Here is a 16,904-nt window from a genome sequence, read left to right on the forward strand (position 1 = left end):
TTGAGCGAAATGAAAGACCATGTGATATTGCACGTGCTACAGGCCTAAATGAAGCAACGGCGAAAAGCACATGACAATTGCAAACTTGACAGGTTGAAAATTGAAAAGGGCTCAATTGTAAAGGGCTTAAAATTTTTAGAAAACATAGACTCCAACGAAGAACGCGTTATAGCTACAAAGCAAGGAATAAAAAAATTATTAGCTTGCTACGAAGAAATTCTGCGTGAAAAAAAGAACGCGCTGTGTCGTCAGACGAATTTGTTAGATTTTATGAAGCCATCGACATCGAAATAACTTTTTAACGTAAGTCATTTGTTTTTTAAATACATATTTTGTATTAATATGTATAAAGAACTGCAATTTTATTTTATTAATATTTTTCTTCTAAACTAGTGTTTTTGTTAGTCCTTGGTCCCAATTAAGCAAAATTTATATGTATTTATATGCAAAGTTGTACCCCGACTTACGCGAATTCGACTTAAGCGATTTTCTTCGGACCCACCTATCGCGTAACTTCGGGGTATTACTGTACTAAAAATTAACCCCAGGGGCTCACTGTGGTAAGTATGGGCTTGGCACACCCAGAGCTGGATATCATCATTCTTCTCTTTCTTGATGATTCCTTTCTACTTTCTTTCTTTCTCTCTCTCAGGGTAACTCTGAAATTTTTTTTTTTTGGTTGGTGCAGCATAAGCCTCAGGCTTCCTTGCACCATATGGCTAATAATAATATTACACTTATTATAATAATATTATACTCACTCACACTATGCTAACAATGGCAGTCAGGATTTTTTTTTTTTTTTTTTTTTATCAACAATGTTTTTTTTTAATTTATCATATCTGATATGGTGTCAGAATTAAGAAATTTTCTCATTTTCAAATATTCCTTACCATTTTTTTCCAAAAAACTTGGTTATTAAAAATCTGTACACCAATCTGCCTTCTGCCAAAATGGTTTTGATACGCCTACCCAAAGGTTTATATAAGACACAAACTGGGGTAAAAATTACCCAATGAATCTTGAAAACCATACAACTGAAATATGCAAGCACAGACTTCCCCACTCTTCAGCAGTTTTGAACTTATTTCCATCTAAAACATACTTGAGTTTCCCTGAGAACCTGGATGTGACATTTGTTTAGTACCAGGTAAAATTTGCACCACCAGAAATGTATTTTAACATTTATAATTAATTAATTTTTCAATTAAGTAAAGCAGAGAAAATAAATCTACACTGAGGTAGTAGTACTTGAAAATGATTCGCAAAATGCATTCCACAGCTTTTTTTAGACAACATGAGTAATTTTACAGTAAACATTTTTTTTATTTTTTTTTTTGTAATGAAAGGCTTGCTGTGTGCACCTAAATTTAACATTTTTCTGTATTTTTTTAAAAAAGACCTCTCAAAATGCATTATCTGCTGCTTACTTCTGTATTAATGCCTATCCCCCTCCTGCTCATTTCTACACAGGCACATACCAAAATCTCAAGTTTTCACATGTAATGAGTTAAGTAGTGGCCTAATGAACTACATCTTAATGGCACATTAAAATATAAAAATACATGTATTATGATGAAGTAAGAATGACACTAATTAAAAGTGAATTGTTATAAAGTGAACTTTATTGTGCACACAAAGGGTTACAGAATACCATTAGTAAGCTAAATCCCAGACAAATACAACTGCTTAACAATTGGTGAGGGTTTTCATGGTGGTGAATCTTGTCATCAAACCTACATATAAGAGATATTAAAATCTGTATATTATATGTGGTGCGGTGGTTCCCAATCTTTTTGAGCACAGTACCCCTCCTTTTATCAAGTATTGTTTCCTAGCACCCTCCTGTAAGTCAAAGTAATTGTTCTGTGTAAAACTAATAATACTGCTCATAACTGGTCACAAAATGTTCCCACCTGTGGACACTGTGTAGAACACAGGCATGTTTTCACTGAATGAGCCAACAAATCTGATCCTCCAAAATGTGTAAACTGCAGAAACAAAAAAGAAAGAGTATAATCATTCAATTATAGATTCAAAATGCACTGAATACAAACATATATTAGAACTAACAAGGTAAAGAACAAACTATGAATAACTTTACCTATAACAGAGTAGTAACAAAGCAAAGCAAAATTTCTGCAGATTAACTTGAAAAGATTTTGGCTTATTATAGATCAACTGGGGAGATTATCAAGAAGACAATAAAAAAATTCTGTGTCCAGAAACAATACAGCCACCTTGATAAAGTGGTTAGATTTTCCTCTTCTCTAACAATTGTGTATGCAGGTAGCAGCAATATACAGACACTCACTGTTATTTGTAAACCAGAGCTTTGTGGTTACTAAAATCAAACTCATTCAATTCATGCTTTGTGTATCCAGGTACAAAGTTTGGTGGGTGAAAAAAAAAAATTAGTTTTATTCAATGATAAATGTTTACATTGTTATATTCTTTATCGTTAATATTCCTTCTACAACCCCACACTTGTTCCATTGTGCCGACTGCTGATCACAATATTTTTGGAAGCCATCTTTCATGAATGTGTTTAGGCAGTCTGTTGTGCTTTATTGGATTTATTGAATCAATTTTAGTCTGTGTCCTATTTTGATTTTGGGAACAGCCAAAAGTTGCACTATGCTAAATCAGAAGAATAAGGTGGATGTGGCACAATAATAATGATTTTGTCATTCAAACATTGCTGGATGGTGAGAGTGACAGTTATTATTATGAAGAAATTGACCATTTCACAATTTTCAGGTCATTTACAGCAGACTGTCTCTCTCAACTTCTTGATAGTGAGCTACATTAACATTAGCAGCTCACATAATGGATTCTGATAACACCACTCCCTTTGTCAAAAAATGCATTCACAATGATCTTCACAGGTGATTTTGACTGTGTGCTATTTTTGGACTTGGTGACTGTTGTTTTCCATTGGACACCTTCAGCCTTGAAGTCTGGGTGTATATCTACACACCCAGACTCATTACACAAATTGTTCAAATTTTGTAATGACAGAATTTGAACAATGTGTGAATACTACACATTTATACATGTGTAGTATTTGTACAGTACATGTGACAAATGACAAAAACAATTGTTCACTCAAAGAAAGCTTCCACTAGACTACTTTATGCATCAGTCTAGTGAAAGTTAAAACTTGGTGTTTGTGTCAAAAGATGTACGCACTACTTAAGATCTTTTAGCTATTACTGTGTGTTCAAGAATTATAAGATCATTCACCAAACATTTTGATTAAATCTTGTACATCATCTTGTGCATTGTGCCAGATTTGGGTTAAGACATAAGTAGCATATTATCTGTAACATTGTAAATTTAACCTCTGTAACTTTGTAAATTTAATTTCTTGTTTTCTTAGCTTTCAAGTAAATTCATTTGAGGTATTTTCATTTTGTATTTAACAAGTTTAATTTCTTAAGTTTCAACAGCACTTAAGTTTTATCTTCTGTAATATTTTTTAAAGTTATTCTGTAATACTTTTAAGTGAAATTCTTACCTTAATAATGGTTGCTACAAGATCCAAGGTCCACTTTGAATACTTGTTGAAGGATATCATGATCCATACTGGAATAGTGTCAGTGATTCCGGCTGTGCATCATGAGCTGATTGCGTGCACATGCATTCTAAAGTCAATGTAGTTGACAGTCCTAGTTCAACTGATGATTGTCCTGCATGCCAGATGTAAGAAGTATATCAATTTAACAAATAAAACTGGGGACTTGCCGGGAATTCAAGTATTTAGTGACCTGTCAGGTGATATATTCCTGATTTGGGCCGCACTGGAGAATAATCAAGTGCAAACTGCTCTGGTTCAAAGGAACAGTTTTGTGGGGGTCATATTTCCAGGGAAAGGATAACATTTGTTGTAATAAGGATAAGAGGAACAGAATTAGGATCTCTGCCAGGAAATAAAAATAATGATGTTAATTCCCCTCCCTTTAACGAACAGGTTTAAGGGAGGGGAAACTGAAGAGATTATTATTCATGTGTGAATAATAATCACTAGCACATTAATTACACATGAAATGATAATCTGTTGAATAAACATAAAACCATACTGAAAAAAAATGCAAAGTTAGGCCAGAATGTATTTGTCTGGGCACAATCAGAGGAACTATATGCTGAAAGCCTTGTGAATTAAATCAAGGCTCGAGGGACTGTGCAAAATTTTTAGGATGGGGATGATTTTTATCAGAATGGTCTACACTTAAACAAAGGTGATAAAGTTGGTCTTTGACTGAGGAAGTTTTAAGGGTTTAGGAGGACTGCTAGTTAGGGAATCCAGGGGCAATACATATACAAATATTGATGATATTTGGTCAAAGTACTGCCTGAAGAGTTCTTGTATGAGGCTACAGAAGAGAAAGGGGTCTTCTGATGGTGGAAAGATTTAACAATGGCAGCAACATTTTAAATGAAAAGGAAGCTAAAATGGAAAACTTCCTGTAGAAAGTACTGCTATAAGCAACTAAATGGAATGTGTTACAGTTGCAAAGAACACAAAAAGTGTTTGCACACTAATGCTTAGGAGTGTAGTTAACGAGTGTATTTGGGGTACTAGTTAAGTCAAGAAATGTGAAATGTCAGAAACATAGGGTCGTTCTGATATACTGGAATTTGAATATGGCAAATAAAATGTGTGCAGAAGACAGACCTGACAGAAGGGAAGGAGGGATAATGCTTTTTAATTGCCAAGCACAGAAATTCAAGACAAGCATTATCAGCAAATATGCTATATTGAATCAGTATAGTATTACATGAGCACTGGGAAAAGAAAGAAGAGAGAGTAAGAGTGTATTATAGGCCAGATGAATGTGATGTGTGCAGCGAAACATTTTTACAGACACAGACTGGGCCACCAAATCAGAATATCTTATTATGGAGAACCTTAATTTTCCAGAAATTGTGGATTGGTCATTTGCATTTCTAGAATTGCTGATCAGAACTGTTGTTTTAAGAACCTTCTTACAATGTCAGAGTTGCAATGAGGGGAAAAATATTTTCAACCTGGTTATCAGTAAACATCCATCAGATATTAGGAATCTTCAAATATAGGACTTAAGTGATCAGAGTATATTGAAACAGAATTTATTTATGGAAAAACATGATGCCTCTAAAGTGTGCCCTTTAAAAAAATTCAAATTAAGTGTACTGATAAGCTAATCAACAATGTCAACTCAGAGGCCCAACACTCTTATCTTCACACTTTGTAAGGTTTTGAGAAAATTCTTTCAGTTAGACTTCTCTTCCCTTATTCCTTTTCTTGGGGGTTTTCACTGAAATTCACAATTTGGTTTTAAACCCAGTTACAGAATAGAGAATTCCTTAGCTCATTTGTTTAACCTAGTTCAGAGCACCAGTAAAAAATCTCATAGCAGTTTTTAATGACTTCCAAGAAACTTTGACACTCTCTCTCTCTCTCTCTCTTTGGTGTGGCAGTTATTATGAAAAGAATAAGAAAAATGAATTGGTCTGTAATGCTACAATGACTATTTCAATAAAAAAAAAAAAAAAAAAAAGCGATCCTGATGCAAACTAATTACCAAAAGGTATCTCAAATAGTTTCTAAAGGATGCCATCAAGGTTCCATTTTTGGCCATTGTTTTTGGATTTATCCATTTATTGGATGAATGGATAAATAAACCTATAATATAATAAATAAACCTGTTGACAATGTTCACTGATGCAGATGATCTCAGAATTCTAGTCCTGGATCTTCTTGAACAGAATCATAAGTTAATGGCAACACAAAGTTAACAGGACTGGACAAAACTACACAATTAATCCTTTGAACAATCGAGATGAATATCATGCTTCTAAAAGATTCAGTCCGCCAAGATCTCCACATATAAAACTAAACAAAAAAAAAAAAAAAAAAAGAAAAGAAAAAAAAAGTTAAATAAGGTACTTAGAAGGTGATGAAAATCTGTTTGCTTAACATTTAAGATACTCATGGAAAAGTAAAAAATTCTGTTGCTATATTTTTCAGAATTATCAGTGAATGGAAAGCCAAAGGTAATTTTTTCCAACTTCTATGATAATCAACATTAAATATAAAATGCAGCTGCTCACCATACAAAAATTTACCACCTCTACAATAGCTTTACAAATCATCATCAGTAACCCTCAAATCTAGGGTTAAAAAGAGGAGAGCTAAATTATATTAATAATAAATAAATCAGCAGCCATTGTCAATCCACTGCAGAATGAAGACCTCCTCAACAAATCATGTTGAGGGAATGGACAGTAATCTGCCACAGTCCACTGCAGGTTGGCAGACAGACCATAATTTGCAGTCAGGGGCTTGAACCCCGGTCTACTCAAGCAGTGAGTGCTACTGCACTCCTACTCCTGACCACTTGGCTATGGAGGCCTTTTATATATATATAAAATCACTTTACTGTCCAAATCAAAATACATAATACGTGGCTATCCTGGAAATGGAAATTTCAACAATACCAAAGAGTGGTTTTTGATTACTTTGATATTTTCATTAACAAAAAAAAAAAAAAAAAAAACCTTTAAAATTTATTTATATCATGCCTACAACAGAATCACCATTACATAGAAAAATATGTCTGTATTTGTAATGTAATATGCATTTATAATATAAATATACATAAAAGAAATAAATTTTTTATTCTTTAATACAATTACATTTATTTTAAACAAGCAACTAATGAAACTCAACTGAGCTCGAAGTGACTAAAATAGTTAAACATTGCGTTCTGCATTAGCCATTTCCCTGGTGAATTGGCTAAGGCAGCCATTCAGCAACCATTCTTGGTGTGACAAATCAAACCCCCCCCTCAAAAAAATTCCCAATGTGCCTTCACGATTAGCACAATCAAGAAGATTATATTCTATGACAAAAGATACAAACATTTGGAATGTATGACATTATATCTGCATCTATTTGTCTACAAATGTATAATTACATCACATTTCTTACTGCTTGAAATTGAAAAATCACACATATATGGTATGCAAGTGTTACCTTTTTATATTTCACAAATAAATGGAAAATCTTGCATATAAGTCTTCTGAAGACATTGTTAATTAGCTTTGCACTACACAAATACTAAGAAATAAATATACATGCCTCAAGCAACTATGGTTCATAGCAAAGAACAAAGCTATTATTGCATGTATTATGATGTGTTGTTAATGGAGAAGGGTCAAATTGAGTAAAAAAGACAGATTCTCCATCACAGATTCTGTGAAATGGAATGGAGTGCAGAAGTTACACCAGATATTCAAAATTTCCTCCAATAGCATGTATACATGAATGGCATCATTTCTCAACAGCTTAACATATAATGCTGCAAGTGTCAGCTATAATTTGGCTTACTCCCCGTTGCATCATCACACAAATCTTACATGTTTGTGGTTTATAAGTGTGCCTTGTGGCCAGGCACGAAGGTTCATAAATACACATGCTTCGAGCAACCATGGTTCTAGCACACGTGACTGCTACATACAGTGCTGTTTCTTGTATTCTCTCTATCTGTGAACTCCTCTGATTATGTGGTGGTCCCAAAGTAAAAACAAAAAATTTATTTATCTATATCCCCATGCAAAGAAGTTTAGGGGGGTCCTAGAGATCTTGAGAGTAGTCAAAAGCATTTTCCCTGCAACCTATCCATTTTTTGGAGAATTCGCTATCCAGTAATATGGAGATCAGAGTAAAACTGGAAGGTGCGGGGATGAAATCTCTGCACCTTCACAGTTTTACTCTGATCCCCATAGTATCATTGAATCTTCATGGTTCCATTATTCCACAAGAAGAAAATCCCATGCATGCACTGATTCTGGGCAGGTTAACATCTTTCTAGACGAGTAAACACAGTTATGATGATTAAAATGACCATTTTTAACATCACTTTGTCTGGCCATATGACTGCCTCCTGAAAATGGTTTCATTATTCTTCTAACAGTACCATTTGCATTTGCAAAATTGTGCTTACTGATCAGAATCATTTTCCTGAATCACATGCAAAATCTGGGTATGAAAGGTTTGAAATTTATATCCTTTAAGATTCTCACAGGAATTAACTGACTCCAAGACAATTTTTGGGTACACTACCTTACTGATTTCTTTAATGACTGGTCATATGCAATTCTAGTGTCTTGGATCATTTGTTCAACACTGATGGTACATTTATACACTCTGACCTTTAAAATTTGAACCTTGTAGAGCAGATATCATCTTTTAAGGGCACAAAAGTGATATTGTTGTACACATTGGCACTAATGACCTTAAGAGTAAGAGATCTGCAGATTTAATTAACAAGTACAGGTCAATGTTAAAAAAAAGTCGCGAGCTAGGGTTGAATTTGAAAGTGTCTGCAATTCTGCCCAGACATGATAGGAAGGAGTAATCATGGAACAAGTAAATACATGGGCTGTGTTAGGATAACTAAGAGTAAGAACAGGTACATGTATACTTGCATGTACACCAATTCTAGAAGTATAGTAAATATATTTGATGAATTTGAAGTGCTGATCAAGGCACCAAAGGCAGATATTGTTGGGATATCAGAGACAGTGTCACACAGATATAAGCAGTGCAGAATTGGAATTTGGGGAGTACAATGTGTACAGAAAGGACAGGAAGGGCGTAGGGGTTATGCTGTTAGTTAAGAAACAAAATCTAAGGAAGAACATCCAGTTGACATAGATGGACATTGCAATGTTGAGTCAGTTTAGTGTGACATAAGCACTGGGAAAGCAAAAATGAGGGTAGGAGTTTGTTATAGGCCAAATGACTCTGATGAGTACAATGAACAATTGTGTAGAGAAATAGAGTGGACCAGTAAATCAGAATATCTTGTAATGGGGGATTTTAACTTTCCAGATATTGAATGGAACTTGTGGATTGGCAACACGCATGCTAGCAAGACTTTTGTAGATTTATTGGAGGATTGTTTCTACAGTAACATGTTCAAGGAGCAACCAGAGGGGGTAATACTCTTGATCTGATTATCAGCAGTAATGACTCTGCATTAGGAATTTGCAGATAAATGAACCATTCGGTGACAGTGATCACAGTTTACTGATGTGGGATTTACTTAAAGATGTAACTACCACCAAGGGTAAACGGAAGGGTTTTTGTTTTCACAAAGGTGACTACAGTGGTCTCAGGCAATTTTTAAATTTTATGCAGTGGGATTAACTGATGATGTTGAAAACAGTGAATTCTAAATGAGAAGCCTTCAAAGAATTAATCTTGGAAACTACTAGGCTTTTCATAGCAACTAAGAAATACTGTTTAAGATTTAGGCCTAAATGGATGTCAATTGAACTAATGAGGCTCGTGGCAGAGAAGAAAAATGCATGGGATGCATATAAATTAGCAGGTGACACAGAAGGCTATGGCAGATATAAACTAGTCTGTAATCAAGTCACAAAGGAGGTTAGGCAAGTAAAGGCTGATTACGAAAAAGCCTTGGCAAAGGATGCAAAGAAAACAACAAAGACTTCTTTACTTGTGTAAACCCCAGAAGGAAGGGGATGAATCAAATTGGTCCACTTGATGTTGGTGGTTCGACTGTTGATTATCATGCTCAGATAGCTGACAAACTGAATGAGTATTTTGCATCTATACACGAGGAATTCTGTAATGAAAGGGAGGACAGAAGTTTACTAAACTCTAACAGGGAGCTAAATGATTTTTAATAACACAGAGCAAAGTGGATGAGAAATTGTTGAAGTTAAATATAAAAAAGGCACCTGGGGCAGATGAAACCTATCCAGTTATATTGAAACAGGCAGCGAGAGAAGTAAGCAAACCCTTAGTCATAATTATGACTAAGGGTTTGCTTACATCCTTAGATTCAAGGGAGGCCCCCAGGGATGGACTGGAGACGTGCAAATGTATCCCCAATTTACAAAAAGGGGGTTCAAAGGGTGATACAAACAATTACAGACTTGTTAGTTTAACTCCTGTTATGAGGAAAATAATGGAGTCACTGGTTAAAGAAGTGATGTTGGATCACCTAGACAAGACTACAGTAACAGTTCAGACACAGCATGTTTTTGTTTAGGGGATTTCTTGTCTGGCCAATTTGAGTGGATACTACAATGTGGTCACAAAGGAACTGGATACAAAAAATAATTTTGATATCATATACTTGGATTTCAGGAAAGCTTTTGATACTGTTGCACATGGAAGACTGTTGTACAAATTGGAGCAGTATGGCATTAAGGGCAAGCTGCTGTAATGGATAAAGGGATGGTTGAGTGGGAGATGGTAGAGAGTCGTAATAAATGGATACTGCTCTACATATTCAATAGTAAGAAAAAGTGGATGGGACATGCTGTATGAAGTAATGAAATTTTTGGATAGGGTGTACATATAGTAAGAATACACCCCGATCCTTGACATAATGTGTATGCGGGGAGCATTGTGGAGAATGCGGGGAGCATTGGCTCCACAATGCTCCCCGCATACATACTACTCTGACTCCCTCCAGTCACTATCTGGCAGAGTAGAGGTAGCAAGATTATACACTCGCTGATCCGGAAGCCTCCTAGAGTTACCAATAGGTTCGGTCCGGTGTACTGACTAGCGGCTGGCCTGCGAACACCGTTTTAGAGCTGTACCCTCGAAATGTAAGGAATATTGGACCTCACCAAGACGTTCATCATAACCTCAAAAGTCATCAATCATACTGCATGATGGAAGAGATAGGGAAGGGTTGACCAGAACTTAGCTCTAGAGACTAAACATGGGTTCCATCACTTCAAGCCTCCAATAAGCAAAGTGGTGGTATTGCACGGTTGATGAGAGTCATCTACCATCTAGTACTGCTTGGTAACATAGAGGGGCGACAATCCTCCACGTGGTGTGAGTGCCACACCTCGATCCCTGCTTACGTTGGTTCACACCTGGGTGGTCACCCACCATGTACTTGTGCATGGAGGTTATACCCAGGATTACTAGCAGTCCCACCATCGTGAAGGTGCAAGCAGAGGATTTGGCTGTCACAGACCATCTGGACTTCGCCGAAATTGGGTCCACTTGACTTGAGTGTCACCCGAATATCAGTTCCATCAGCGTTTTAGACTCCCAGGTAGAAAGTACAGCTTGTCTGGCATATCTGAGAGAATGTCTGTGATAACCTATAGGACCAACAAAGGTGGGGTGGCGTCTGGTACAATCACGAGAATCCGTATTCCGTTAGATAGAAGTAACCACTTAACAAAGCCCACCTTGACTAGTGTTATTAGTGGATTCCCCAGGGTTTGGTGCTGGGCTCATTGTTGTTTTGTGTATTTATTAATGATAACAACGAAGGTATATCAGGCTTGAATTCTTAAATTCTAGATCCTGTTGCAGTAGCATACTGCAACAGGATCTAGAATCAAAGTTTAATATTGACAAATGCAAAATACTGCATATGGGTAGCAGTAACCTAAGAGAAACAGACCAACTGTGTGGTACTACACTCATAGAGGTGGAGAATAAAAAAAGACCTGGGGGTAATTGTGCAGTCGGATATGAAGTTCTCTGAGCAGCGCAGATGGGCTGCCAGATCAGGGAGTCATGGAGTTTTGTCAATGATATATGGGAATTTTGCTAGCAGAGACAAGGTGATTATACTTTTGTACTAGGCAATGGTCAGGCCACACCTTGAGTACTGTTGTTTGTTTGTTATTTTTAGGAGCATTAGCAACTAAGGCCATATTGCTCCGGGATATGCGGTGGTCATTCCCTGACCTTTCCGCATCCTCCGTATTTGGTGGTGACGGGCTCGAACCCCGGTCTAATCAAGAAGCGTGTGCTACGCACTGCTGCTCCTTCCCACCTGGCACCTTGAGTACTGAGTACTGGTCTGGAGGCCTCATTTTAGGAAAGAGTACAAAGAAGGGCAACAAGATTGGTGAGGGGAACAAAAGGGGGTGCTCTTAAGAAGAAAGGCTTAAGTTCTGCAAATTGCAGCATCTGGAGACTAGGCACCTGTGAGATGATCTGAATGATGTGTACAAGGCTTTGAATGGTATGAGCAGGCTCAATGCTGATGGGATACCTCCGTTTGCTCAGATTAAGAACCTGAGGGGACATAGATTCAAACTGAGGAAAGACAGTTGTAGAATAGATGTGCAGAAGTTTGCCTTTAGCCAGCGGGTAGTTGATTGCTGGAACAGACTTCAATCTGTTGTTGTTGAAGTTGATAGCTTAATTAAATTTAAGGTTGAACTAGACAAACATTTGGAATGACCTGGATGGGTGAAATGGTAAGGGTTTTTTTTTTTTTTTTGGCTGATGCTCTATAAGCTTGCTTTCTTGTATGATATGCCACAACTAATGCTAACGGTTCCATTCATGCTCCAGTTCCATTTCAGAATGCAGTTCCTTCTTTAAACATTAGTTGATTAATCTAATGGGCCACCAATTAATCTGTACAAAACTTAATTGTTTATTTAAGTTTTAAAATAAACTATTCATTAAATTTGGCCATTCTATCTGCAAAGCATGGCTATTTAAAATGTTTATAATTAATTCTGATTCAACATGTATATTAATGAAACTAATATAAAAATATACTAGTTTCATAAATATCCCCAATACTTAGGTCTGTTGACAGGATTCAACATGGAATCCAGTTAATATTCCACCAATTGTTAAGTATTAGTATTAGATATATTATGCAGGGAAGTCTGCCACAGACTTTCTGTACTGGCCAAAAAAAAAATAATAATAATAATAATAATAATAATAAATAAATAATAATGGGTGATAAGTCAACCAGAGACAATCCTAGAACCTGAAGGATTACCTCCAGCATCACTCTACCAGGCCATAAGGAAGATACACAAGTGGCATACCCCACTTAACATAAGTGAGGAGACCCCTCCCATCCAAACAGAAAAAATGAAACTAAAAAGATGGGCAAAGAAGACACTCCATGGCAGACACTATGATGACCTCCATCAAGATCACAAAGATTAAATGGCTTCCAATGCATGGCTCACGAGCAACATGCTCTTCTCCGAGAATGAAGGATTCAAGCTCGCCATCAAAGATCAGGTAATCAACACCAGAAACTATAGAAAATACATCATCAAAGAACCTGAAGTGACAGGTAATGCATGTCGATGATGCCACCTGGCCTCAGAAACGATCCAACACATTACTACAGGATGCAGGGTGATCACCCAGATAGAGTACACTTGCAGACATGACCAAGTCATCAGGATAATACATCAGAAGCTAGTGAAGCTTGAAAAACAAGTTGATCGAAGAAAGTGTACCACATTACAAGTACAAATCCCAAGACATACTAGAGACCCCAACCCACAAGCGTAAACTGCGACTGCACCCAATAACAGACAAGACAATAACATCCTGCACAAAAGACTGAACATAGCCCTCATCGACAAGAAGGAAAACGCTACCTATTTGCATAGCAGCACCTAACACTGGCAACCACCAGAAAACCCATGAGGAAAAGATCAGGAAGTACACAGATCTAAGACAGGTGATCAAAGAGATGTGGCATAAGAAACAAATAATGACCATCCTGATCACCATGTCAACTATTAGTATGATGCTATAAAAACCCTGCATAAGAGCCTAGCAGCAATAGATCTTTCAGACAACACCTGTGCCCTCTCCCCCCCATCAAGGAGAAATAGCATAATAATAATAAATAACAAAAATATATATAAAAAAATAAAAAGAAACACAACCTGTTTCCCTCCTCACATAAGTAACCTCAACTACCTATGGAGGTAACCCATTCCAATAATTAACAATTTGTTGGCTAAACTTCCTACAATGCATAATCTCTTTTCTTCTAAAATCTGAATCTATGGCTTCTCATTCTGGAATCATGACAGTGAAATTTTTGCGTCATTCATTTTCTATTTCTTCTCAGAGCCTTACAGATCCCAATGAAGTCATCTCTACGGTGACTGGTTGCCAAGCTGTGTAGTCCATATATTCAAAATCTTCCTCATGAGGGTACCCTTTTGCAGATTAAACAGGTTTCCCATCTTTGAACTCTTTCAAGAAGCTCTACATCTTTATTAGGTGCAATCTTCATATTCACAGTATTCCAAGTGTCTTGGGACTGCCTTAAGCAAGCAGAATTAAAACCTCTCATCTCCAGAGGCTCTTGTTCAATAGGTCATTGTGGGCCTTCCTTGCCACCCATCCCCACTATTCGGAGAACTTCATGTCCAACAGTATTGTAACTCTCAAATCTGTGATTTGTGGTTTATATTTTCCAAATATAAAACCTTGCATTCTGCTGCATTAAAACATAGCAGCTACTTTTCTGACCAACCCTGAAGCCAATCCAAGCCATCCTGAAGGAGCACTGCTAAACCATCTAACAATTTTCACATTAAATGTTGACATCATGCCCTCTATTGCTTCATTGATTTATAAAAATTGGCAACAACCATGGTCTCAAAATGATTCTCAGGATCCCACTTCTAAAATATAACTTTAGAAGTGGGATCCTGAAGTATAACTATTAATGACAACCCTCTGATTCCTACCCTGCAATCTACCTTATAAATCCCTGATTCTAATACATTCCACCTTATACAAAGTAAATGTCCATTCCCTGTATTGCACTCTTTATCACTGCCTTCACTCTTAGAACTCTTATACAGTAAATGTCCCTGCTTTATGTATTGGTGACGCATCTGGCACTTCTCTAATCCAGAGGAATCTTCTAAACCCCAATGATACTCCCATTACCAACCTTAATGATTCAATGTACCCTCCTATTGCCTCCAATATCACTGGGTACATATACCATTAACTTCAGACCAAAAATTTTTTCTAATGAATAATCATCTGTACTTTCATACTACTCAGGCTCATTCACACAGCCCCCCCCCCCCCCCACAGTATTCCAAGATCCTTTTGTAAATATGCATATTTACAAAAGGCCTTTCATCTGTAAAGATTGATACAAAGTGTTTGTTCATCAGTTAGAACCGTGGCATCTGCCAACACCAAGAGTTTGTTACATTTTAAGGGAAGGGTAAAGAGAGCAGTATTATTCATGTGGAAACTAATGACATTTAAATGGACACAAATTGACAATTTGTTGGATAATATATGACAGGGATGACCAAATGAATTTGTGATGTAATATATATATATTTTTTTTTTCCTTCAAAATGTACTGCGATCTACCATCTCAAGAATTTCATTGCACATGGTTAAAAAATGTAATCAACACATATTGAAAAATGTTCTTTATAAATTGAAAAATTAAATACAATTCAGAATTCTTATTTTAAATTCATTCACATTTAAATTTTTAATTTATGTGAAGTTTGTGTCTTCATGTCATCTGCCAAGCTTTCAAAATCGGGGATATACTGTGATAAGACCAACCATAAAGAATCTTCTGCATGCAAGTCTGTAAGAGTAGAGCGATTCTTTGTCTTTGTTTCAAATACGAAAAGGCAGATTTGCATAGATATGTGGAACCAAAACAGAAATTTAAAAGTTTGCTGCATTTTTTTTACATTTGGGTATTTTTCTTGGCAAACATTTCCAAAGGTGTTTTTCCGATGATCTGGCTTTTAGGAAGATATCGTTTCGCAATGTAATAATTTCATTTTAAAGTAATATTTTCTCCATGTAAAAAATCTCAGAGATTTTTTCTGCAATTTGTTTCATATCTAAGTTCACATTAAATGGATAAGAAATATATTGAACAATGTACCTGCTGATAATAATCTTGCATATTTGCAAAATGATCGAATTTTTTTTTTTTTTTTTTTTTGAGATCCTTAGCCATTGCCAAAAATTGATGTTTATAGGCAGAAATATTGTAATTCCAAATTCAGATTACTTAATTTACTGTTAAAATCTGCCAAAAAAGCCAGATCACACAACTACTCAGTATCTTTTAGCTGCTGATAATCATCTCCCCTTTGATCAACAATTTTTTTAAATTTCATTCAGCAAATTTCGAAATCTCTGTAGAAACTTACTTCGAATCAGCCACCTCATATCTGTGTGTAATAACAGATCTATTCATTTATATTGAGTTGCATTTTGAAAAGTCTCCTTTGGAGAGATTGTCCTCTGATGGAATTTGCAATTTTGAAAGCTATGTCCATAACACTTGTTGGCGGATGATACAGCAATAACTCAAAATCTGGGAATTCATCATCCTTTTGGCACAATGCGATGAATCCATTAAGATGCCCAGTCATTGCTTTGCTCCATCTGCCGTTACTGATATGAGCTTAAATAGTGGTAATTTAATTTTTTTAATAAAATTTTTGAATGTGTTAAATATATCAAGACCACTTGTTCTTTCTTTTAAAGAAACCATACCCAGCAGTTCTTCTCTAGTGGCAGAATCATTGAAAACCATACAAGTAACAATGAGCAATTGATTGACAACCCTCTGCCTGAGTTGTAAAGAAAAGGATACACAATTAGCAATATGAACACAATTGTTCATATTGCTAATTGCTAATTAATTGTTAATTGTTTGTACAGTACAAACAATTAACAATTGTTTGCTTACATCACAGTATTTCGAGATAATTGCAGATCTTGAAGAGCACCTTTGATCTCATTTTTGTTCTTAACATTTTCAAAAAGAGAATCTGTTATTCCTAAAAATGTGTCTTTGATGAACTGACCATCAGAAAATGGTTTGCATTTTTTTTCCAAAGATGACTCACTTTAAATAATGCTATGGTTACTGCTTTAGATTGTAAATTAGGTGTCATGAAGAAATTTTATTGTGGAATAATCTGGATTTAAGTTAGTTTATTTTTTCTAAGGTCACTATTAGGCAGAAAATCCGATTAGTATTTACCATAGACTCTTGAAGTGCCTTTCTAAATTTCCTATTTTGGGTATAGCCACAGAAGCATTGTAAATGTAA

The 16,904-nt window shown here is 36.0% G+C and overlaps 1 protein-coding gene across 1 annotated transcript in view; it reads right to left on the minus strand.

Annotated features, from left to right (window-relative positions):
- Positions 1-1,607: 1,607 nt before the first annotated feature.
- Positions 1,608-16,904, minus strand: part of LOC150082000 (protein meiotic P26-like) — a 263,546-nt gene continuing 248,249 nt past the window's right edge. Inside the window, exon 11 of the mRNA XM_090379044.1 lies at positions 1,608-1,991. Within this exon, the coding sequence (XP_090235170.1) occupies positions 1,890-1,991 (102 nt within the window). The 3' untranslated portion in view covers positions 1,608-1,889. The remainder of the gene's footprint in view (positions 1,992-16,904) is intronic.

This window comes from Mastigoproctus giganteus, chromosome 8 (genome assembly GCF_048544385.1).
Source record: "Mastigoproctus giganteus isolate SK-2022 chromosome 8, ASM4854438v1, whole genome shotgun sequence".
In the NCBI taxonomy this organism is placed as follows: Eukaryota; Metazoa; Arthropoda; class Arachnida; order Uropygi; family Thelyphonidae; genus Mastigoproctus; species Mastigoproctus giganteus.